The sequence below is a fragment of the Felis catus genome, chromosome B1, assembly GCF_018350175.1.
Source record: "Felis catus isolate Fca126 chromosome B1, F.catus_Fca126_mat1.0, whole genome shotgun sequence".
Taxonomy (NCBI): Eukaryota; Metazoa; Chordata; class Mammalia; order Carnivora; family Felidae; genus Felis; species Felis catus.
Genome location: NC_058371.1, coordinates 143485525 through 143511957, shown reverse-complemented (window position 1 = coordinate 143511957; position 26433 = coordinate 143485525). Strand labels below are relative to the sequence as shown.

The window sequence follows — 26433 nt, the reverse complement described above, 5'->3', positions numbered from 1 at the left end:
CACCATACACGAAAATAAAAATGGATAAAAGACCTAAGTATGAGACAAATCAAAATCCTAGAGGAGAACACAGGCATCAACCTCTTTGACCTTGGCCACAGCAACTTCTTACTAGACACATCTCTAGAGGCAAGGGAAACAAAAACAAAAATGAACTATTGGGATTTCATCAAGTAAAAAAACTTCTGCACAATGAAGGAAAGAACAAAACTGAAATACTACTTACAGAATGGAAGAGGATATTTGCAAATGACATATCTGATAAAGGATTAGTATCCAAAATCTGTGAAGAACTTATCAAACTCAACACCCCAAACGTAATCCAGTTAAGAAATGGGCAGAAGACATGAACAGGCATTTTCCCAAAGAAGACATTCAGGTAGCTAACAGACACATGAAAAGATGCTCAACTTCACTCATCATCAGAGAAATACAAGTCAAAACCACAGTGAGATCCCACCTCACACCTGTCATAATGGATAAAATTAACACAGGAAACAACAGACGTTGGTGAGAATGCGGAGAAAGGGGAACCCTCTTAACACTGTTTGTGGGAATGCAAACTAGTGCAGCCACTCTGGAAAGCAGTATGGAGGTTCCTCAAGAAGTTAAAAATAGAACTTCCCTATGACCCAGCAGTTGTGTTACTATGCATTACCTAAAAGATACAAAAATACTGATTTGAAGGGGCACATGCACCCTGATGTTTATAACAGCATTATCAACAATAGCTAAATTATGGAAAGAGCCCAAATGTCCATCACCTGATGAATGGAGAAAGAAGATGTGGGGTGTGTGTGTGTGTGTATACACACACATATAATAGAACATTACCTATCAAAAAGAATGAAATCTTCCCATTTGCAATTACATGGATTGAGCTAGAGAGTCTTCTGCTAAGTGAAATAAGTCAATCAGGGAAAGAAAGAAATACCATATGATTTCACTTGTATGTGGCATTTAAGAAACAAAACAGATGAACATAGGGGAAGGGGGAAAAAAAGGGAGGCAAACCATAAGAGAGACTCAACTATAAAGAACAAACTGAGGGTGGGCTGGTGACGGAGGGTACTTCTTGTGAAGAGCACTGGGTGTTATATGTAAGTGATGAATCGCTAGACTCTACTCCTGAAACCAGTATTATACTACATATTAACTTACCAGAATTTAAATGAAAACTTGAAACAAGAAAATAAGTAAAATAAAAAATAAAAACAGAAATGTGTGTAAACTAGTTTGAGCTAAGGAAAAAGAATAATAAAGGTAGGCTCTTTTTTAAGTTTTTTTGTTTTGTTTTTTAATTTTAATGTTTATTCACTTTTTGAGAGAGAGCACGCACATGCGCGTGGGTGGGGGAGGGGCAGAGAGAGAGGGAGACACAGAATCCAAAGCAGGCCCCAGGCTCAGAGGCGTTGGCACAGAGCCCAACGTGGGGCTCGAACTCAGAATGGCGAGATCATGACCTGAGCCAAAACCGGACACCCAACTGACTGAGCCACCCAGGCGCCCCTTAAGGTTTTTTTTAATGTTTGTTTATTTTTGAGGGGGGGCAGAGTCAGAGTGTGAGCGGGGGGAGGGGGGCAGAGAGAGAGGGAGACAGGGAATCTGAAGCAGGCTTTGAGCTGCTTTGAGCTGCTTTGAGGCTTTGAGCTGTCAGCACAGAGCCTGACATGGGGCTCAAACTCATGAACTGTGAGATCATGATCTGAGCCGAAGTCGGATACTTAGGTGACTGAGCCACCTAGGCGCCCTAAAGCTAGGCTTTTTGGATAATAAGCAGGGATTTTAAAAACTCAAGCCAGACGGACATAATCAGAACCTTGTTCCAATGTCACTGAATATAACTCTGGATGAAAAAAATGTATTTCTAGAAGGGATAAAAAATTATACTAAATTTAGCTCTAATATAGTTCTCTGTTAATGGTTTTAAACTTGTGTATGATTTCCAAGGTAAAAATTTATTGTGGGCCTTACAAAAACTAGTTATCCCCCCTCCACCCAAAAAATAGGTCAGTTGGTTATGAATTGGAGAAAACATTGGTGTAGTACAATTTTCTGGTGGTCAAAAGTACTAATTTTGGTTTTAATCAAAGATTGTATGAGTGAACTGTGGGGTAAATGGGAACAAAATCCTTACTCTTTTCTCATGGGGAAATTACTGCAGGCTAACCTTCTTCTGTACCGTTTTCCTAGAAAACTTGATAAAGGTAGAATGTGAATGTGAATGGTACAATCATGCTACATTTCTTATTTTTAAAAATGACCCATTGGAAAATTGTACCTGGATTGAGAAAACTATAGATGAATTATGATACCTGGTAGAAAACCATAGCTTTGGGATTCCCTGTGCCTTATAGTGCAAATATAAGATTTACTGGAAGGAAACTTTGAGAAATAGTACAATATACATCATACTCTGATCTCTCATTGTTTTACTGAACAGGCTAGGCATAGATCATCTGGCATTTTGGCCAGTGTTTCTATAGAGAGGGTCAAGATTGTATATATGTAAATATGTTCTACATATTAGTAGAGTCATGGGGGCAGGGAATATATCAAGGTTCTTTAGCTGGAAGAGTAACCCTGTTGCTTTTACTCCAGAGGAGCCCCTGGATTCCAGTGGCTGGTTTTAGTCTATTTTATTAATCTTACTGAGACCTGTTGAGCCAGTTCTCTGTTAAGCCATCAAAAGAGGGAAGGAAGATAAACCTGTAGGACTGTCCAAATTTAGTTTTCACAAATCCACCCCCTAGCCCTTGAGGGCTCATTAAACATAAGTATATTCACTGGTTCTGATTAACACTCCTTTTTAGCCTCCCCTGAGAGGAGTAAAGTTCCAGTAAGTCATAGTCTTTCACAGCCTAATCATGGAAGTAACGTCTCGTCACCTTTGCTGTATTCTGTTTGCTAAAAGCAAGTCTTTAGGCTCAGTCCACATGCAAGAGGAGAGGATTATATAAGGGCGTGAGTACCAGGAGGCAGGATCACTGGGAACCATGTCAGAAGCTGCCTACCATAATCCCATCCCGTTACAGTTGGTCACTTCCTCTTGAGGATGATCCAGATTGGCTGTCCTTTTTCCACAATAATCAGTTCCATGGTGACCTCTGTGGCAAAGGAGTCTAGCTACAGAACCACTGGAAGCAAAGTCAACCTCCAGTTTCATGTACTCATGGTTTTGATCTAATCAATATGATCTATTTGTTTGCTGAGGTCATATGAAATATGTATTGATTTACTGAAGTAAAAGCAGGTATTGTGTGAATGTCTATCCATCCACTGAGGTCAGAACAAGCACACCCACACAGAAAGAAGGAGAGTATGCTATTCCTCCAGTTCACCTCATTCTTTAACACCTAATTCCTTGATACTTGGAAAATTAGCTAACAGAGGTTAGCATGGTTTAATGCAACTTATAAATATCTCAAGACAGCCAGCCAGTCAGTCTTGTAGAGATCTTCATTGGAAGGCTAATAGAATTTTTCGTTCGAGGTCCTAATCCTTTATAAATGACTTCCTTACTGTGGTAGATTTGCTTAGAGAGCCAGAAGCTATAGTAGATGATGGCCTCACATGCCTGATTTGCTTTGCCAGTCCCCAGGTGCTTTTCTCTAGGTGCATTCACTTCATATAAGCATGTACACATGTAGCATAAAGCTTGAGTTCTTGAGTTGTATTTGATGCATTTGTTTATGTAGGGAGGGACTACATATAGCTTCATCTTTAGTAATCCAGTTCTCAGTGTCTCAGGGGCCTGATCATACAGTCTAGAGCATTAGGATTGGCACATGAATGTATATAAAGGTAGATTTTAGTCAGTCCCAGGGCAGTGTACTTCCTGCCAGGATCACCATTTGAAGTTCAGCTACTCGCAAGAGCATCCAAGAAAATGAATAAGTTATTATAATGGATGGAATGGATGGATGCAGCACTCCATTGGATGTGCCCAGCCTGGGGGAAGGCTGTTTTATTAGAGAACTCTGCTGTCTTTTCAGGTGTGAAGTCTTGTAGCTAAGGTCTGCGTTGAGACAGTAGTTCAGGGTAAAGGAGTACATAAGGCTTTTGTGATGTCTGATGCGGAGGTTCTCAGATTTTCTTGGTTCATGGTGTTCCTAGTGTTGTCATAATTGTTTTGACAGTGTCCATATGCTAAAAGAAATACCTAAAAGGTTCCATTTATAGAGTCAAACAACTCAGTAAGCGTTTATGTTCTAACACCTTAGTAACTGTTTGAAAAAGTAATATACATAAACAGTTTTCTGACGATTATTTCATTCTTAGCTACAGTAACTTGCTAATGGGATATATATGCCTGTTTAACACTGCACAGTTTGTCAGACTTTGCAATCAGATTAGACACCACTTATTTCCTGATCCACATTGATTTTTCACATATATTTGCTTTTTGTCATAATTGCTGAAAACCCAGCCTTGCAAATATGTCCATCAAACAGAATATTGACATGGGATGACTTTGCAACTGAGTTCCACTTCAAGTTGTAGTTCTTGCTGTGCCTGACAGATACCAAGTACATCTGTGTTTGTCCTGAAATTTTAAAATATCCTTTGGTAGCCCTGTGAATTTGCTATAGCATTCACGGACACCTCCGCCACTGTTTGGAGACTGCAGGTCCCATAGACAGCCACTTGTTTGTGAAAGTGGTCAAGGCCTTAGGAGTCAGGTTTGGCTCTTAATTGGAAGTAAATCTCCACGGACAATGGAACTTGTGGGGTTTTATCTTACTGGTGGAACTTAAATTCAGGGAGAGCCCATCGCATGATAAGATAGTGGGTTGGAGAGACATGACTTTTCTTGCAGTGAGACAGTCTCAGTCCCAGTAACAGGCAAGCAGTAGCAGCTCCCAAAGGGAAGAAATGCTTATGTGCAGAAACCCAGTGATTAACAAATACTGCCTTAGTCTTGTTGCTGGAAATTCCAATCAGCTCTGAGTTTGGTTACAGACATCTGTAATTTCTGGGGATCTGAAGGAAAAAGGGAACTCCGGAGAGGGCTTTATTTACTGTTGTCTGGACTGTTTCTAAGTCTTCTTACTGTAGAGTTCTCTGCTAAAATGGCAGTTTACAAGGTTTTCTAGTGTGACTGGTAGAAATAGGCACCATTCGTGTTCTCATGGATTCTTTCCCTGGCCTCAGGTAGTTTCCCCATACCCGATCACATAAGTTGATCTGTATTTTGCTCAGTATTCAAAGGAAACCCTTTGAAGATCTCTGGGGTTCTCTCTGTACAGCACTCTCCTCTTTAGTACTCTGTAAAAACCAAATTATCTTTGTATTTTTTTTACGGAAAAAATTTAAACTACTTAATGGTTATAGTACCATTCAAGTTTCTATTTATTCTTGAGTTTTAATAAGTTCTGTTTTTCTAGGCATTTGTTCTATATTTCAAATTTATTGGTGTAAATCTAGTCACAGTAATCTTGTGGGGTTTTTTTACACCTATCAAATCTGTGGTTATAGTCCCTTCTTTAATTCTCTATATATTTGTGCTTTCTCCTGTTTATTTCTGCACCAGTCTCCTCTCTTTTAACCCAAAATAGTTTACTTTTTTGCTGTTGAAAAACTAATGGAAAATTAAATTCAGTCAAATAGGGAAGAGAAATGCAGTCTTGAATAAATGGATCTGTGTTAAACATTAAAGAAGATCCATTCTCTATTACTGAAGGCTCTCAAAAATTTTGTGCTTAAAAATCACTTGGGATTTCTTGTTTAAAATGCAGAATACAAGGCATCACCCCCAGAAATTCTGTATCAGTCCGTAGTCCTGGCTAGGGCCCTGGTGTACTTTTTAATAAGCACCCAGATGATTCTTAAGTATGTGATTAGAAGACTACACTTTGAGAAATATACTCTAATGTGTGGTACAGACGAAAGATAAAAGTTTTAAAATCCCCCAGTGTCTAGTCCCCTGGCTGAATCTTTCTATTATACCAATAGCTTTCTTATCCACATCTTCCCTCACCTTTACCTCACCCTCAACTAAGTCCTCTGAGTAAGGCTTGCACTTACTCATTTCCTGCTAAAGCAGTGTTTTGTATTAGTCTCTAGACTGTTCTTTTTTTTTTTTTTTTAATTTTTTTTTTTTCAACGTTAATTTATTTTTGGGACAGAGAGAGACAGAGCATGAACGGGGGAGGGGCAGAGAGAGAGGGAGACACAGAATCAGAAACAGGCTCCAGGCTCTGAGCCATCAGCCCAGAGCCTGACGCGGGGCTCGAACTCACGGACCGCGAGATCGTGACCTGGCTGAAGTCGGACGCTTAACCGACTGCGCCACCCAGGCGCCCCAGTCTCTAGACTGTTCTTAAAAAATGTCTAGTCTAGGGGCGCCTGGATGGCTCAGTCTGTTAAGTGTCTGACTCTTGGTTTTGGCTCAGGTCATTATCTCACGGTTTGTGGGTGCGAGTCCCGTGTTGGGCTCTACACTGGCAGTGCAGAGCCTGCTTGGGATTCTCTCTCTCCCTCTCTCTGCCCCTCCCCCGGATGTGTGCACGTGCGCTCTCTCTCTCCGCCTCTCTCTCAAAATAAATAGATAAACAAAAATTTCAGTCTAGTCAGACACCTGAGGTTAGCCTCAGGGCACCATCCAGATTTGAACAGATCCCTACTATTTCCTTGATCAGTGGAAACTGGACCAAGACACCTAGATTCTTGGTTCAAATCCTACACAAGATGGTACAGGATTTGAGAGCAGATTATGGAAAAGTGCATCTCCCATAGTGAAGCCAGATATCTTGGGGATCCCCCCCCCATTTTAGATGGAGAGATTCATCCTCAGGTAGCTGAATATCCAGATTAGATCAGTGAGTTAGCCAAACATGGAGAAGAGACCATGGGACTCTAGATCCTCATGTGACTTTCTAGGAAGCCCTCCGTATTTCATGGTGGCTCCAAATCTAAACATCCTCTCACTGAAGTTCTTGCCATAACCATAGTTGGGCATATCAGAGTTGTTTCTGCAGCACTGGTGACTTTTTCTAGGGCATCACCAAGGAGAGGGACTAGGACCTTATAAAGATAACACTAGTAGGTGCCATATTCCTGCTCTCCAAAAACTATAGAATTTTCTTATATATGTAGATCAGTGTTCTGGAACAGACCATAGATTAATGTTTGGGGTAGACCAACTTGTTGCCTTATATGAATGTGAAGGATCTTTCTTTATATATTCAAGGATCTGGAAGACCTGATTGAGATTCTCTTTCTCCAGTGAATAGGAATTGTCATAGTAAAAGGATAGGTTTGCTGTTGAGGACATTTAGTATCTGAAGAGAAGATTAACTGAACAGATGGGTAAATTTTTTCCTAACTTTTGCAGACTAATCATAAAATAGAATCATAAAATGTTAGCCTTGGATGGGTATTTAGAGGTCATTTGAAGCAAATTCCCAGTAAAAGGTACAGCTAAGGAAACTTAATTCCAGAAGCATTAGATGTTTTATCAAAGATCATACTGTTTGGTGGCTGTAATATAAATACAAAAATGTAATTGTACTGCATTTTGAATCCCACCAAATTATGGATCCGATAGACTAAAGCTGACAAATTAGGTTATCAGTAGCCATAAAACCAATTTGAAATCTTTACTAAGGCAGATTGTGTCTAACAAAGCTGTGTCTTCATATTTCAGGACTAAAAGCTGAAAATTGTATTGAGAACATGGGTAAGATATGCTTTTAAAGTATTATCTTTCTAAGGGGAATTTTATCAGTGTTCTTCTCCTAGGCATGCGGCAGAGCCACCCCACCATATTGTCACACCATCAGCCATCATTTTCTTGAGGCTAAGATGTGCTGCTGCTGCTACCACTGCCACCACCGCCACCAACACCGTGTCAGGTGGAGGGCCCAGGAGCCTCTGCTGCTTACTCTCCACCCCTAGCCACGCCTGGGGCTGTGCTCTCAAACACAGCATTTGCCTTGGGCATGCAGGGACCATGCTACTCTCACCGTAGCCTGTCCATGTAGGAGCTTAAGGACTTCTAAATGCCCCTACATGATTCCTATGCACAGAGCTAGATTCATAGTCTTATATTTTGATATCTTAGGAAATAACATCTGGGAGACTGACAAAGGGAAGAAGTAGAGTGCATTTGGCTTATGGAGGGAATCGGGGGGGACAGAATGGTAATATGGTTTGTCTGTCTCTGCTTCCTCAGTGAAAAATAAGAGGAGGTAACAAAAATAATCTTTCTCAGAGGACCATAGGAAAGATTTGGGAAGAGAAACAGGATTTCTATGAGGAATAGCATTATCAGATAAGCCCAATAGATTTGAACCAAGGTTTCCAGAAAATGCTTTAGGCTAATGCATGCTTTGGGTGGATCCTTTTGAAGATTTCCTTGCTAAAAAGTTTGAGAATAACGGTCTGCTTCTAGCTGTCTTCCTGGCTAGTTTTTCTATGAATTCTTCATGTAATTAAAATAAATCCATATCCATTTGCTTTGAGATTAAAATCTTAAATTTCTCATATTACTGTATTTTTGTAAGCCAACCTAAATCTTTATTATTAACAAGCATTTAAAAATAGAGTGAACCTGACATTTATTTAAATCTGATGATAGTACTTAGGTAATGAAAACATGTTTGTGTTTCAGAATATTCTCAACCCATCTATATCTACAACCCTGGTAAGTGTGCTCTAATTTTTAAAAATAATCTTTAAATGGATGTTTAATATTTAGCAGCTCTTTCCTGTTAACAAATTCACTTCTTAGCTGAAGAAAGAGTAATTTGCAGACAGGAAGGGAAGTAACTTGACAGATAAGCGTGGGGGGGGGGGGTATCTATTTTGGGGAAACTTACCTTCCTACAAATGAGAGGGGTTGGGTCTTTGGAGATCTGAAGAATATGGAAACGTTCAGGGGAGTAGACCTGAAGAGCTAGTTGCTTTTGACAGGTCTGAGGACCTCTTAATGAATAGTTCTGTATTTAGTCATTGAAATTAGCCTGTGTGGCACCACACACCCAGATGAAAGTAGAAAAGCTACTCATTTGCATCTTTCAGAGATGCTGATATTTGCTATCATTTGACTAAAGAATCTAGGTGATTAGATGCTTTTCCTCCCTAAGTTTCCACTTATGGTGATGTGACTCAGATCACTTCTTTGCATTTAAGTTCCTTATTATGTGTTTGGCCCATGTAGCTACAGTATGTTTTTCTTTATTGATGAGAGAACATCATCTGGCTTTTTCTTAAGTATGCAATTTACTTGATTTTTAGCAGATATTTCCTGTCCTGATGTGAAGCATTTTATGCCCTTGAGGACTTGCTTTGCAACACTTCTTATTGGCCCATTGCAGCCACAAGTTTTACTGGTCATTTCACAGAGATTTCAGCTAACTCTTCAAGATAAACATTTTTCTAGCTCATTGAGATCCCCAAGAGATTTGCTATATGTGATGATTTTTCTTTATAAAGGGGGCCAGAGGAAGGTTCCAATTAGGTACATTTAGACTCTGGCTTACATTTAGTAGCTTTAGTTGACTGGATGTACCAAGTGATTCTTTATGGCTATCATACCTGAAAATAGTTTGTTGTAACTATAGTAATTCTCAGTTATTTTGTTTTATCACTAAAACGGATAAGTTTCTTCTTATAACTTAGGTGAGAAAAACCAGAATCTTGAAGACTCTGGTAAGACATTTTCATAAACTCTGGGGGTTTTCATTTGCAATATGGCTCTCTTAGTGATGGAAACAGGTAAGCATGGCATGGTAAGGAAAAGTCGGAAGAAGGCAGAACCCACTTTAGCGTACTCGTTTGGTATATCAGAGCCCTCCTGAGTTACAGATGGACCTTCTTTGTAAAGATGACACAGCAGCTCTCTCTCTTACCTATCTGTCTTATCTCCAAGATGACCCACAGAGCAGTTAGAGACATGACATGAGGAATTAGTTCTAAAGAGCATATTTTCTGCTTTTATATAAGGTTAGCTGTTACATGGGTAGAGGAAGGTATGACTAATTACTCACAAACTCTTGTGACCTAGGGTTAGGGTGTTGGGCAGGAGCATTAAAAAATGGCATTATTCTTTTCTAAATTAAAATGATTTTGTGTATTTATTTCTGCTTCCAGCAATCTGAGTAATAAATGCTGTTAACTATATACATCTGATTGTTTAGTGTATTTCAAAGTACAACTCATTTCCAGGTTTTTGTTTTTGTTGTTTTTTTTTATAATGATATTACTCAAATGTCCTCAAGGGTGCTGAGACAGGGACCCTCATAAATTAATGATAAGATTATAAATTGGAACTTTTTTGAAGGGCAGTTTGATAGTATGTAGCCTTAAAAATGTCCATGCCTTTTAACCTAGTTTTAACACTTTTAGATATTTGTTCTAAGGAAATATAAAGATTTGTGTGCAAAATGTTTACACTGTGATGGTAGCCAGAATTTATAAATAACCTTAGTGTCCAACAGTGGGGTATTGTTAACTAATATCCATATTATGAAATACTAAACAACTTAAAAATCATGTTTTTGAAAAATATTTAAAGACATGAGAAAGTGCTTATAGTGGCAAGTAAAAATATGATGTAAAACAGTGTACATACTGTAATGGCAACTTCATTTTAACTGTCAAAAGATACAAACATCCACTTATAAATAAGTACTGGGTATGTAATGTAAAGAATGATGACTAGACTGCTACTGCTATATGGCACATTTTAAAGTTGTTAAGAAAGTAGATCTTGTCACAAAGGAAAAATTCTTTCTTTTTTAAAATAACTACATGAGATGCTTTTTTAAATTCTCCATTCTTTTTTTAAATAACTATATGAGATGCTGGATGTTAATTGTAATCATTTCACAATATATATAATTCAAATCATGCTGTACACCTTAAACTTACAGTGCTATCAATTACATCATCAATAAAGTTGGGAAATTAAAAATGTATATGGACATACATTATACATAGCAAAGAAATTGAAAGGAGATATACCAAAAATGTTGAGCATGAGTAGCTCTGAAATCTGGGATTTTGAGTAATTTTTAATAATTTCCTGTGTTTTTCCAAATTACCTGTAATTATAATGTATGTAATCGAGAAGTTTTATTTTTAAGAAATAAATCTAGGTCAGAGTCTTTGGACTGAATCTTAAAAAAAATCAACAAGAGCTGAGAGGAAGTTTTGCTTACTCTCAGAGAGCTCCTGGGTCACTAGCCATAGTTGTTCTCACTGTTAAGTCAGACTCCAGGCCCCTGTCCCCTGCCACCTCTCAGAGCTTTTAGTTTTCCACTGTAAAAAGCCATATAAATATAAGGTTACATTAATTTTCAAGTTGATTGTATTTTTCACTAAACAATTTCTGCTCTCATCTTTAGGAACGAAAAGCCAGGAGACCACTGTCTTACCTGGTAAGTGATCTTTTTCCGTACCCTCTGAGACTGGCTATAAGGTTAGGAGGTGACATGAGGACTGACTCCTAGGACTAAGGCCATTGTTGGACATGGAAGAGTTTGAGGAATGAGTTAAGCCAGAACAGAGGGACTCCGTTAATTGAATGTTTAATATGTTCCACGCAGTGTACTAAGCACTTTTATGAGGTATCTCCTTTAATTATTTACTACAAACCTACAGTGTAAGTATTTCTTGGCATAAATAAGCAATTGAAGCTCAGAGGGATTAGAAGCCTGCCCAATCACAGAACTAATAATTATAATGACAATAGTACTAGACCAAGCAGACTCTTAGACCCAGCACTATTTCGTTTAAAAGCCAATGTGCTAGGACTGCCTTATAAAGATTGATTGAGGATATATGGGCCATATCATGAAAGTTCTTGAAGACCAGGCTAAAGAGTGGTCTTGCTTTGTCAGAGGATGAAGAGCCATTGAAAGGTGTTTGGGGTTGGGGGGGGTACCTGGGTGGCTCAGTTGGTTAAACGTCCAACTCTTCATTTCCACTCAGGTCATGTTCTCGCGGCTCGTGGGATTGAGCCCTGTGTCAGGCTATGCATTGGCTGCACAGAGCCTGTTGGGATTTTCTCCCTCTCTCTCTCTCTCTGACCCTCCCCCACTTGTGCATGTGCTCGCTCTCAAATAAATTAAAAAATTAAAAAATAAATTAATTAAAAAAAAAAGATGGGGTGCCTGGGTGGCTCAGTCGGTTAAGCGTCCAACTCTTGATTTTGGCTCAGGTCATAATCTCATAGTTTGTGGGTTCCAGCTCCATGTGGGGCTGTGCACTGATAGCATGGACCCTGCTTGGGGTTCTCTCTCTCCCCCTCTCTCTGCCCCTCCCTTGCTCTCTTTTTCTCAAAAATAAATAAAACTTAAAAAAAAAAAAGGTGTTTTTGTTGATAGTTTTCTTCCCCCCCCCCCTTTTTTTTTTTAAGGATTGGAGATGGGGGAGGTGTAGACAGAGGGGACCATTCACAATGCAAGACAATTGATTAACACTAATATTTATTTTTGTCTTGAGGTATGATGAGCCATGAACCCACGCAAATACCTGGTAAGACAGCTTTCTTTTTACTCTTTGGATCCAAGTATGAGGTGAGAAGAATTCCCCCAGGCATTAAGAAATATATCTTCATGAGACTATTATTCATTAACATTTCCCTTATAGCCTACTGCTAGCCATTCTACTAAGATTTAGCTGGGGAGGAGAGTAGAGAGGAAAAAAAGTGTCTTTCTTCCCTAGCATTCATACGTTCCTAGAGCAGGAAACTTAGCTTGTTAGGGGCATGGCTGAAGGCAAGGCTGCTGGGACCTGGAGGCATGCAGGCCAGCACCTTCTAGGTTCTATAGCTTAAGTTACTCAGAAAATTCAGCGTCATGAAGACGCTGACTATTCGCTTTGGCTAACATTTCAGCATCTAGAATTTCCAGGTAACAAAATACAGTCTTCTAGCATACAGACAAGCCATGGCAGAAAGCTTCTCTAAGCTTGAAGTGGATTTGCACAGTGAGGGCTCTCATAGCCATAACTTTTAAATAAAAAGCCAGGAATCACAGTGCAGTGGGAGCTTTGGCATTTGTATCACTTAAGCTCATCAGACAAGAAGAGTTGGGAGAACGTACTCATTGCAGCAAACTGTAAGTCACTGAAAACTTCTTTCTCGTTTAGGAATGAAAATTCCAGAAACTTTTTCACTACCTGGTAAGCAGTGGTTGGCATATGAGAGAAGAAGTTGCCCATTTGGGGGGGTTAGTTAACAGTTGTCACCATTAGATATGCAGGGGAGCCTCAGTACTTTGCACAAGATCACGTAAGTGAGTGAAGGACCCAGGTCTCTTAACTTATGGCCAAGTACCCATTATTCCTGAAGACTTTGGTTCCTTAAGTGTTTTTCCAGTTTTATTTACCATGGCACATTTAGCCTACCAATAAAATATAATCATGAAAAAAGATATTTAAACAGTGTGAGGCTGTGGTGAGGACAAGGCTATTGAGGAGCCTTGAGCTTCTGTGACCAGAGAAACTGTATAGTGTTTCTTGTCTAGTTCCTCAGAAGGGGCTCAGAAAATATGCTTACAGAGGAGGAAAAATGTTGAAAGGCCCCCAAACTTCATTTTTTTTTCCTGGATTTGCCGTGGTGTGTCACACATTTATTTGGTTACAACTTTGAAGTGAACCTCTGACAACACTGATGACACACCTTGTGTGTCTACAACTCTTCAGCTCAGTGGCCCGAGTTTGCATTGTATTTTCATTGGCTCCTTTGAGATACAGTGGTTCTCTGAAAGGCAGCTGCTGAGCCAGGTGTTGGGAATGAACACAGGCTGTATAGACAGACCCAGCTTAGTGAAGTCTTTCCTCTGCCATTTTCACAGGGTAACTTTTCATGTAAGCTATTTCACTTTCCTGTGCTGGTGCTTCTGCTTCCACTTCCACATCTGTAAAATGAAGAAAATTTATGTCTTGCAGGACTGATTAAAGTCCTAATGAGATAAAGTTTGGCAAAATGAATGGTAGTTTAAAATAGTTAAAATAGTAGTAAGTTGTAGCTGTCTTTATTATTATTATCTGAAATTCTTTCTCATTTAGGAATAAAAGTGGTGCAACTGGATGAAAAACCTGGTAATAAATTCTTTTTTGGGGGTGGAGGTACCATGGGGTTCTGGGTCCTTTAATATCATCATTCAGTTAGCTCAGTCTTAAGGGGGCTAAGGAAGACACCTGGGCTGCACAGCTTCTCTGATACCCCAGTATGCAAGCCAGAGGGAGAAAATATTGAGAACCCCTTTCAGTGTGAGCAGCAGGCTGCTATTATGGCTCTCTGGGCTAAGCAAAGAAAAAGATAGTTGACCGGCAACTGGAAGAGTTGGCTTCCAGCTGCACATGTCTATTGCAGAATGGAACAGGAGGCTTCCCAGGGTCAGGTGGCTACTGTGAGGGGATCTGTAGTAACAGGAACAGCATCATCAGAGCAGTGTGTATGAGAAGCCTACAGCATGAGACCATTCTGTGTTCCTCACTGCACTTGCCATGTCCTCCAGAGAGGCCACTAGGTTTTGCTGGGAATGTTTTGTATTGTGCTCTCTCCTAGAAAGCTGTGTGTAGTGCAAGCTTTTTAAAAGTGTCAAAACATTTACACAGGATCTCATTTAATCGTTAAGATAAATATTGTTATTGCCATTTCAGAGATGAAAGTATGGAATATAGGAAATTTAAGGAACCTGTAAAGGACTAGAAAGAGAAAACCAGGACTCACACTTTTCAAATTTTGTTCACTTTCTGTCATGTGACACTTGTCTTCCAGCCAGATTTAGTTATAAAAAAAATACGCCTCTATCCTGGGCTCCTGGCATGGGTATTTGGCTTCAAAACTATCAAAATATGGCAATATTGTAATATTTCAATGCTAGCACAGGATTGTAATTGAGGTGGTATATCATAGTAATGGAGAACAGAGGCTTTGAAATCAGACATTGCTACCACTGATTGCCTCTGTGATTTTGTGCAAGTTTTGAGGAACATCTGTATAATACTGATAACTATATCTACTGGGACTGTAAGAAATCTGACAGTTACATAATGTTTACACAATGCATGACACATAGAAAGCACTCAGTAAATAGTTGGTATTAATGTTGTACTTGGGAATCTTAGTTCAATGTGCAGAAAAAGTACTTTTTTGTAAATAAAATTTTAATTTTTCTTTTAATGGAAACACATGTACATACAAGGTAAACAAAATTTCAAAGAGCACAAGTGAGTAAAAATTAAACCCTTCCCCAACCCCACACATACATATAAGCCCAATACCTTGCCCTGCAGGCCCATTCTCAGAGATAACCATGTTTGCTTAATCATTTAGTTAGATTTTTCTCTTTCTGGATATATAGATGTACAATGCAACTAACTCAAAATCTGTTTCTATTTTAGAAGACCAAAGTCAGGAAGATATCGGCAATCCTAGTAAGAAATACTTCATTTCCTTAGTTGATAAGTGTCTGATCTGCAATATAAAAGAAGTGGCAAATTTATTTTTCTTCAATAACAGGAACAAAGTTTCAAGAGTTTCAGGAATCATAATAACGGAATATAATGTCATATCCAAATGCTTATTGTGTGTATATGGTGGGAGCAACTGGGCTTTATTTCTTAAGCAGTCATTTTCAACTGTGTTCTGTTTAGAGTGGTGGTTCTCAACCCTATCAACCCACTTCTCCCTTTTTATAACAAGTATTTATAAAGCCTTTATACTATCCTGAAGAACCATTCATAGATAAGAAGACCCACCCGCACCCATAAAAATATCAGTATAATTTTTTAATTATAATTTATAACAAAATTATGTACATTTCAATATGTAAGTGCCTACATTATACTAAAAGACATAATGGACAGATGATTGTATTTACTTAACACAAATTGGATTTAAGAGAAGACTGGAAGCTATTCTATGCAAGTATAAGAAAATGAAAGAGAAGAAGTAGAAACTAGGTGGAAACTAATGTTTATTAAAACTATCCAAAAATACTTTGTTTCTACATAAAATTGATTTTGGTTCTGGGTTTAAGCATTTTAAATAGATTATTAACTTACATGTGTGTCTGGCAGTGCATTTGAAGTTTGTGTGGAAGTGGGTTAATTTTTCATTGTGCAAACACTGTCCAGAGCATTGGACAGCATCCATCTTGCCTTCTGTACTTCTACCTCACTATTGTGACTATCAAAAAATACTCTGACAAGTTCCCAAACTGCCTCCTAGGGGACAGTACTGCTCCCTTGAGAACCACGGCTCCGTCGTAACAAACTAATGTATGAATACACTTGCCTCTCCACTTCCCCATCTGTATACATACAAATGCATGGCAAGTAAATTGATAATATGAGTTAAAGACTTACAAACATTATTGCCTGTTTCTCTGTGTTTCATGTATGAAATCTGAGTGGTGATCCCATTTGGATACTTCCTAGTTCTCCCTTGTATGGTCTAAACCAAAATATAGCCATAATTTAGTTAAGGGATAACTGAATTATCATGTGAAACATCATCCTCATATGGATGGACTGCACTGTTCCTCTTCACTAGTTCCTATGTAAGGGAAGCCATTTTCTACAGTGTTTCATGTATGGAGGGGAAAAGTTAATTTATTTTATCAGCTGGCAGGACTCAGCATTTAAAAGTGCAGCTATATTTAATCATTTATTAGTCGCTGGTGGCATATATATATTAGATATAGCCTTACTTGAAATAAACACAGAATTAAACTTTACCTTGCATGTATATACAGAAAATGTAAACAGAAAATTGCTATGAAATTCTAGAGAACTTGAACAACAACAACAAAGTATGTTGTCTGCATAGATATTAAAAAGGCTGTGGAATCCTCGATGAAACCTAGAGCAGCATACCCTGATGGTATATATGAAAATGTAGCCTGAAATCTGTAATGAACTATATTTATTTCAACATTGTTTCTGGTTAGAAGTATTTTAGTTAAGTTTGTGACTCAGGCTAAATGTCTGTATGGTTTAGGTGGATAAAACTCAGTATCAGAAATGACATGTGTCAGTCACTGTGTCTTCTCATTAACAGCTCCAGGTCCGGTTCCAGTTCCAGTTCCAGGTCCCAAAACCCATCCCTCTGCATCCTCTGGCAAAATGCTCCTTCCACCATTGGCGACGTTCATCATTTTAATCATTGCTTCTGCTGTAAATCTCTTTGTTGCTCTGTAGTCTGTTACATTCTTTATTACTTAAAATATCCTGAGGGATCCCACAGGAAACCATCAAAAGGAATGATGTATTTTTCACTTTTGGTCAAAGTCACTTGATAACATGAGGACTGCACATTTGTTATTTACTTTGCAAATTCAGAGTTGGTCCAGATATGTCATAGAATTCATTTTTCATTTATTTCTATATTAATTTATGATTGCAAAAAACTCGCCTGTATACTTCTGATTGAATTCAATAAAAGAATTTAAAATTGTTGGATATAATTTCAGAATTGCCAGATTATTAAAATATCAATACTGTTAGTGATTAACATGAATTTAATTCCTGAATTAGAATTTTAAAGATTCTTTTACTCATCTTTCAGTGATCAAACTTTAACTTCAAATAGTATTATCCCTCAATCTCTTCATCTTCCCTCAATATATGAACACTTACATAAACACAGTCATTAACGAAGTGTTTCATTTATAGTCCCTGAGTTAAATCTCATATTAACCCAGGAAAGTAGACAGTAGTGAATGAATATATGTGCTAAATAAGCAAGGAAAAATGCGGTTATACAGTGTGGTATCCTTTTCCCCAAGATATTGTGGTGGTTGAATAGTGACTTATTTAGGCCTGGGCTTTGATAACTGGCACTTGTTTACATTTTGCAATGTTTCAAAGAGGATTTAAGTCCACTTTGAAAGATCAGAGAAAAACTAAAAATGTAAACTAGGTGTTAGCGGTTCAATGTGCTTTTTTTTAAAAAGTCTGTACACTTTTCCCCCCCTTGTTTGGCTTATTTTATATCTAATTTTTAATTTTTTTTAAATGTTTATTTTTGAGAGCGAGAGAGACAGAGCACAACCGGGGGAGGGGCAGAGAGAGAGAAGGAGACAGAATCCGAAGCAGGCTCCAGGCTCTGAACTATCCAAGAGACCCACACAGGGCTTGAACCCATGGACTGAGGGATCATGACCTGAACTGAAGTCGGATGTTTAACCGAGTGAGCCACCCAGACACCCCTATTTTTAAAATGTTTAATTACAATTGACACAGAATATTAGTTTCAGGTGTACAACAGTGATTTAAGAATTACATACATTTTGAAATGCTTACCACAGTAAGTGTAGTTACCAGCTATCACTGCACAAAAGTTAATTACAGTATTATGGACTACATTGCCTATGCTTTGTTTTTCATCCCTGTGACTTATTTTATAACTGGAAGTTTGTACCTCTTAATCCCTTTCATCCATTTTGCACACCTCCCTGCCCCCACCTCTCTGGCAACCACCAGGTCTCTGTATTTATGAGTTTGTTTCTGTGTTTTGTTTGTTCATTTGTTTTGTTTCTTAGCACATATAAATGAAATCATATGGTATTTGTCTTTCCCTGTCTGACATAATTAGTCTGAATACCCTTTTGTTCATCCATGTCATCACAGACAGCAAGGTTTCATTATTTTTATGGCTGAGTCATATTCCATTGTATATATAAATACCGCAACTTCTTTATGCATTCATCTATCAGTGGACACCTGAGTTGCTTCCATACCTTGGCTATTATAAACAATGCCACAATAAACTTGGAGTGCATATTACTTTGCGAGTTGGAGTTTTGGCTTGCTTTGGCTAAATACCTAGTAGTGGAACTACCGGATTATATAGTATTTCTGTTTTTAATTTTTTGAGGAGCCCCCATACTGTTTTCCATCCTGGTTGTACCAATTTACATTTTCACCATCAATGTACAAGTGTTCCCTTTTCTCTACATCCTCGCCAACACTTGTTATCTCTTGTCTCCTTGGTACTAGGCTTTCTGACTGTTATGAGGTGATACTTCATTGTGGTTTTGGTTTGCATTTTCCTGATACAGTGATGTTGAGCATCTCTCTTCATGTGTATGTTGGCCATCTGTATGTCTTCTTTGAAAAATGCCTATTTAGATCCTCTGCCCATTTTTAATCTGATTGTTGGTTTTCTTGGCATTTAGTTGTATGAATTCTTTTTTTTGGTGGGGGGGGGAGGAAATTATCCCTTTATTGGATATATCATTTGCAGATACATTGTCCCATTCCATAGGTTGCCTCTTTGTTTTGTTGATGGTCCTGTGCTGTGCAAAAGCCTTTTTATCTTATGTAGTCTCAGTTGTTTAGTTTTGCTTTTGTTTCCCATGCCTGAGGGGACAGATCTAGGAAAATATTTCTGGGGCCAGAAATATATTTCTGATGTCCAGAATTACCTCTATGTTTTCTTTTAGGAGTTTTATGGTTTTAGGTCTCACATTTAAGTCTTCAGTTCATTTTTAGTTTATTTTTGTGTGTGGTATAAAAAAGTGGTCCAATTTCATTCTTTTGCATGTAGTTTTCTAGTTTTCCCGGTACCATTTATTAAAGAGACTGTCTTTTCCTTGTGGTGCATTCTTGCCTTCTTTATCACAGATTAATTCACCATATATATGTGGGTTTATTTCTGGGCTTTCTGTTCTGTTTAGTTGATCCATGTGTCTTTTTATGTGCCAGTACCATACTGTTTTGATTACAATAGATTTGTGCTATATTTGTAGTATATTTGTAGCGTGATACCTCCAGTTTTGTTCTTCTTTCTCAAGATTGCTTTGGCTATTTCGTATCCTTTGTGGTTCCATACAAATTTTAGAATTACTTGTTCTGTGAAAAATACTATTGGCATTTTGATAGGGATTGTACTCAATCTGTAGATTGCTTTGGTTGGTATGGAAATTTAACATTATCCTTCCAGTTTATTAGCACAGAAAATCTTTCCATTTATCTGTGTCATCTTCAGTTTCTTCATGTCATCAATATCTTAATAATTTTCAGAGTGCAGGTCTTTGACCTCCTTGGTTAAATTTATTCCCTAGGTATTTTATTCTTTTTGATGTAATTGTACATGGGATTGTTTTCTTAATTTCTTTTTCTGATAGTTTGTTATTAGTGTATAGAAACAATAGATTGTGTTTATTAATTGTGTATTCTGAAACTTTACTGAATCATATATTAGTCCTGGTAGTTTTTTGGTGGAGTATTAAGGTGTTCTTTATATAGTGTCATGCAGGTAGTGACAGCTTCATTTTTCTTTACCAGTTTGGATGCCTTTTATTTCCTTATCTGATTGCTGCAGCTTGGACTTCCAATACTATGTTGAATAAGTGTGGTGAGAGTTTTATTAGTTTATTAGACCACTTAATTAGTTCTCAACTAGTAACTAACCAGTTGATTAGTTGATTAGAACAACAAAATAAGTTGTCTTGTTCCTTAGAAGAAAAGCTTTCATCTTTTCACCATTGAGTATGTTCGCTATAGGCTTGTCACATGTGGCCTGTTGAGGTACATTCCCTCTCTACCCGCTCTGTTGAGAATTTGTATCATAAATAGATGTTGAATTCTGTCACATGCTTTTTCTGCATCTATTGAAATGATCATACGATTTTAATCCTTCATTTTCTTAATATGTATCATGTTGATTTATTTGTAGATATTGAACTGTCCTTGCATCCCTGAAATAAATTCAAAATAAATTGATCATGGTGAATGATCCTTTTTTTTTTTTTTAACATACTGTTGAATTCAATTTATGAATATTTTGTTGAGGATTTTTGCATCTATGTTATTCCGGGGTGTTTGCAATTTTTAATGTTCTTCATACTATCTCTGTCTGGGTTTGGTATCAGGGTGATGCTGGTCTCCGAGAATGAATTTGGAATCTTCCTTTAATATTTTTTTGGAATAGCTTGAGAAGGATAGGTATTAACTCTTCTTTAAATGTTTTGTACAAGTCACCTATGAAGCCATCTGGTCCTAGACTTTTTATGTTAGAGGTTTTTTGATTACTGATTCAATTTCATTACCTGTAATTGGTCTGTTCACATTTTCTGCTTATTCCTGATTTAATCTTAGAAGAGTGTATGTTTCTGGAAATTTAGGTCTGTCTTCTAGGTTGTCAAATTTGTTGATATAACACTTTTTCATAGTAGTCTTGATCCTTTGTATTTCTGTGGGGTCATTTGTAACTTCTCTTTCATTTCTGATTATTTGGTTCCCTTTTTTTCTTGAGGAGTTTGGTTAAAGGTTTATCAGTATTATTTATCTTTTCAAAAAACCATTTCAGGGGCGCCTGGGTGGTTCAGTTGTTTAGTATTCTACTCTCAATTTTGGCTCAAGTCATGATCTCACAGTTCGTGGGTTCAAGCCCCACATCAGGCTCTGTGCTGACAGCATGGAGCCTGCTTGAGACTGACTCTCTGTCTCTCTCTCTCTCTCTCTCTTTCTTTTTCTCTTTCTCCCTCTGCCCCTCCCCCCACTTGCTGTCTGTCTCTCTCTCTCAAAATACATAAATTAACTTAAAAAAAACCTGCTTAGTTAGATTATTCATTTGTATTTTGTTTTTAGTCTGTATGTCATTTATTTCTACTCCAATCTATTATTTTCTTCCTTCTATTAACTTTGGGCTTTGTTCTTTTCTAGTTCCTTCAGGTGGAAGGTTAGATTGTGTGACATTTTTCTTATTTCTTGATAGGTTTAGTGCTATAGACATCCCTCTTAGAACTGCTTTTGCTGCATCCCAAAGATTTTGAACCATTGTATTGCCATTTTCATTTGTCTCAAAGTAATTTTTCATTTCCTCTTTGGTTTCTTTCTTGACCCATTCATTGTTTTTTGAGTAGTATGTTGTTCAGTCTTCATGTGGTTATGTTTGATCAAGTTTTCCTTGTAACAGAGTTCTGGTTTCATGCTGTTATGGTTGGAAAAGACACTTGATATGATTTCAGTCGCCTTAAATTCATTGAGATTTGTTTTGCGGCCTAACATGTGATGTGTTCTGGAAAATGTTGCCTGTGCACTTGAAAAAATGTATATTCTATTGTTGGATGGAATGATCTGTATACATCTGTTAAGTCCATCTGGCCTAATATATTGTTCAAAATCACTCTTTCCTCATTGATTTTCTGTCTGGATGATCTGTTGATGTAAGTGTGGTGTTAAAATCTCCTATTATTGGGGCGCCTGGGTGGCTCAGTCGGTTGAGCGGCCGGCTTCGGCTCAGGTCATGATCTCGCGGTCCGTGAGTTCAAGCCCCGCGTCAGGCTCTGTGCTGACAGCTCAGAGCCTGGAGCCTGTTTTAGATTCTGTGTCTCCCTCTCTGCCCCTCCCCCATTCATGCTCTGTCTCTCTCTGTGTCAAAAATAAATAAACGTTAAAAAAAATTAAAAAAAAATAAATAAAAATCTCCTATTATTGTATTATTATTGTATTAGAGATAGTTTCTCCCTTTAAGGTTTATTAATATTTGTTTAGGTGCTCCCACATTGGATGCACATTTACAATTGTTAAACCCTCTTGTTGGAAAGATCCCCTTTTTATTATTTAATGCCTTTGTTCCTTCTAACAGTCTTCATTTTATTTATTTACCTACTTATTTATTTTTAATTATTTTAATTTTTTTCATTAGAGTAAGTGTAGTTTTTCATCCCTACCCACTACTATCCTCAACTCCTACCCACCAACCCTCTGGTAACCATCAGTTTGTTCTCTGTAGTTAAGAGTCTGTTCCTTGGGGCACCTGGGTAGCTCAGTTGGTTAAGTGGCGTCCAACTTCAGCTCAGGTCATGATCTCACAGTTTGTGGGTTCGAGCCCTGCATTGAGCTCTGTGCTGACAGCTCAGAGCCTGGAGCCTGCTTCAGATTCTGTGTCTCCTTCCCTCTCTGCCCCTCCCCTGCTTGTGCTCTCACTTGCTCGTGCTCTCAAAAATAAACATTAAAAATTTTTTTTAAAAATGGGTTCATTCCTTGGTTTCTCTCTCTCTCTCTCTCTCTCTCTCTTTATTTTCCTTTGCTCATTTGTTTGACTTCTTAAACTCCACATGAGTGAAATCATATGGTATTTGTCTTTCTCTGAATGACTTATTTTGCTTAGCATTACATCTAGCTCCATCCATGTTGTTGCAAATGACAAGATGTCATTCTTGGTTATGGCTGAATAATATTCTAATATATATATATGTAGTGTGTGTGTATGTATATACATATATGTGTGTGTATGTATATACATATATATGTATGTGTGTGTGTGTATATATGTGTGTGTGTGTGTGTGTGTGTGTGTGTGTATTTGTGTATATTTGTATTCTTCGGATAAATACCCAGTAGTGCAATTCCTCGATCTTAAGATAGTTCTATTTTTTAATTTTTTGAGGAACATCCATACTGTTTTCAACAACAGTTGCACGAATTTGTGTTCCCACCAACACAAGAGAGTTCCTTTTTCTCCACCTCCTCACTGACACGGTTTCATGTGTTTTTGATTATAGCCATTCTGAGAGGTGTGAGGTGATATCTCATTGTGGTTTTGATTTGCATTTCCCTGATGATGAGTGATGTTGAGCGTCTTTTCAGGTGTCTGTTGGCCATCTGTATGTCTTCTCTGAAGAAATGTCTGATCATGTCTTCTGCCCATTTTTTTTCTTTTTTTTTTTTTTTTACATTTATTTACTGTTCAGAGACAGAGACAGAGCATGAGCAGGGGAGGGGCAAAGAGAGAGGGAGACAGAATCTGAAGCAGGCTCCAGGCTCTGAGCTGTCAGCACAGAGTCTGACGCCGGGCTCGAACTCACGAACTGTGAGATCATGACCTGAGCTGAAGTCAGACGCTTAACTGACTGAGACACCCAGGTGCCCCCTTCTGCCCATTTTTTAATTAGATTATTTGTTTTTGGGGTATTGAGTTGGATCCATTGTTTATATATGTTAGACACTGTTTATTGGATATGATATTTTGCAAATATCTTCTCCCATTCAGTAGTTTGCCTTTTAGTTTTATTGTTTCCTTCACTGTTGAAGAAGGTTTTTATTTTGATGAAGTCCCAACAGTTCATGTTTCCTTTTACTTCCCTTGCTTAAGAAGATATATCTAGAAAAATACTGCTACGGCTGATACCAGAAATTACTGCCTATGCTGTCTTCAAGGACTTTTGTTTCAGGTCTCACATTTAGGTCTTTAATCCATTTTGAGTTTATTTTTGTGTCTGGTGAAAGAAAGTGGTTCATTTTCATTCTTTTGCATATTTCCAGTTTTCTCAGCACCATTTGTTGAAAGACTCTTTCCCATATTCATTCCTCCTTTGTTGAAGATAAATTGACCGTATACTTGTGGGTTTATTTCTGGATTTTCTGTTCTTTTTCATTCTTATGTATGTCTGTTTTTACGCCATACTGTTTTAATTATTGCCACTTTGTAATAAAACTTGAAATCTGGAAGTGTGATACCTCTGGTTTTGTTTTTCTTTTTCAAGACTGCTTTTGCTATTCAGGGTTTTTTGTGTTCCATACCAATTTTAGGATTGTTTGTTCTAGCTCTGTGAAAAATGCTGGTGGTATTTTGGTAGGGATTGTATTAAATCTGTAGATTGCTTTGGGTAGTATAGACGTTTTAACTATTTATTCATCCAATCCAGAGCATGGAATTTCTTTCCATTTCTTTGCATCATCTTTAATTTCTTTCAGCAGTTTTTCATGGTTTTCAGAGCACAGATCTCTCACCTCTTAAGTTTATTCCTAGATATTTTATCATTTTTTGGTGCAGTTGTAAATGGGATTGTTTTCTTAATTTCACTTTCTGATGTCTCATTTTTAGTATATAGGACAGCAACAAATTTCTGTACCTTGATTTTGTATCCTGTGACTACTGAATTAATTTATCAGTTCTAGTAGTTTTCTGGTGGAGTCTTTAGGGTTTTCTACATATACTGTCATGTCATCTGCAAATAGTGAAAGCTTTACTTCTTCCTTACCATGGATACCTTTTATTTCTTTTCGTTGTCTGATTGCGGTGGGTAGGACTTCCACTATTGTACTGAATAAAAATGGTGGAAGTGGACATTCTTTTTTTTTTTTTTAATTTTTTTTTTTAACGTTTAACAGAGACAGAGCATGAACAGGGGAGGGGCAGAGAGAGAGGGAGACACAGAATCGGAAGCAGGCTCCAGGCTCTGAGCCATCAGCCCAGAGCCCAATGCGGGGCTCGAACTCACGGACTGTGAGATCATGACCTGAGCTGAAGTCGGACGCTTAACCGACTGAGCCACCCAGACGCCCCAAAAGTGGACATTCTTGTCTGTTCCCTGACCTTGGGGGAGAAAAGCTCTCCATTTTTCACCATTGAATATGATGTTGGGTGTGGCTTTTTCATAGAAGGTCTTTATTATGTTGAGGTATGTACCTTTTAGGCCGATTTTGTTGAGGGTTTTTATCATGAATGGATGTTGTACTTTGTCAAATACTTTTTTCTGCATGTGTTGAAATGATCATACAGTTTTCATCCTTTTTCTTCTTGATGTGACATATCATGTTGATTGTCCTGCAAATATTGAACCACCCTTGAATCTCTGGGATAAATCCAGCTTGATCCTGGTATATCTTTTAATGTATTGTTGGATTCAGTTTCCCAGTATTTTGTTGATGATTTTTTGCATCTATATTTATGAGAGTTATTGTCCTCTAGTTTTCTTTTTTGTAGTGTCTTTATCTGGTTTTGGTATCAGGGTGATACTAGCCTCATAGACTGAATATGGAAGTTTTCCTTCCTCTTGTATTTTTTGGAATAGGTCAAGAAAAATGGATATTAACTCTTCTTTAAGTGTTTGGTAGAATTTTCCTGTGAAGCCATCTGGTCCTGGACTTTTGTTTTTTGGGAGTTTTTTGATTACTGATTCAATTTCATTGCCGATAATTGGTTGCTCACATTTTCTATTTTTTCTTGATTCAGTTTTGGTAGGTTATATGTTTCTAGGAATTTATTCATTTCTTCTGAGTTGTCTAGTCTGTTGGCATGTAGGTTTTTAAAAAACATTGTTACAATTGTTTTTATTTCTGCTGTGTTGGTTGTTATTTCTCCTTTTTCATTAGAGGTTTTGTTGATTTGAATCTTCTCTTTTTTATGAGTCTTGGTAAGAGGTTTATCAATTTTGTTGATCTTTTCGGAGAATGAACTTTCTGTGTTCATTGATCTGTTGTTTTGTTTTTTAGTTTCTATATCATGTATTTCTGCTCTAATGTTTCTTCTTCTTCTTTTTTTTTTTTTTTTTTTAATTTTTAGAAAGAGTAGGGGAAAGAGGCAGAGGGAAAGAGAATCTTAAGCAGGCTCCACCATGACCCTGGCATCATGATGTGGGCCAAATCAAGAGGATGCTCAACCAACTGAGCCACCCAGGTGTTCCTGCTTTAATCTTTATTATTTCCTTTCTTATGCTGGATTTGGGTTTTGTTTGTTCT

General features: G+C 37.8%; 1 protein-coding gene and 1 long non-coding RNA gene across 10 annotated transcripts in view; one reads left to right on the top strand and one right to left on the bottom strand.

Annotated features, from left to right (window-relative positions):
* The window catches only part of ART3 (ADP-ribosyltransferase 3 (inactive)), a 147263-nt gene extending 129837 nt beyond the window's left edge, over positions 1-17426 (top strand). For 4 of the 9 annotated variants that reach the window (XM_019829348.3, XM_045056209.1, XM_045056210.1 and 1 more), the window contains 9 exons: positions 7649-7681; positions 8615-8647; positions 9625-9654; positions 11352-11384; positions 12451-12483; positions 13099-13131; positions 14020-14052; positions 15361-15393; positions 17021-17426. In XM_019829348.3, the coding sequence (XP_019684907.2) occupies positions 7649-7681; positions 8615-8647; positions 9625-9654; positions 11352-11384; positions 12451-12483; positions 13099-13131; positions 14020-14052; positions 15361-15393; positions 17021-17160 (401 nt within the window). In that variant the 3' untranslated portion in view covers positions 17161-17426. The remainder of the gene's footprint in view (positions 1-7648; positions 7682-8614; positions 8648-9624; positions 9655-11351; positions 11385-12450; positions 12484-13098; positions 13132-14019; positions 14053-15360; positions 15394-17020) is intronic. The other 5 variants (XM_023253031.2, XM_023253032.2, XM_023253033.2 and 2 more) reach the window with 5 other exon arrangements.
* LOC109499115 lies at positions 13568-17027 on the bottom strand. Its single transcript, XR_002156256.3, has 2 exons — positions 15241-17027; positions 13568-13868 (listed from the first exon to the last, which is right to left on the bottom strand). It is a non-coding gene; the product is annotated as an uncharacterized LOC109499115 (long non-coding RNA).
* Positions 17427-26433: the final 9007 nt, after the last annotated feature.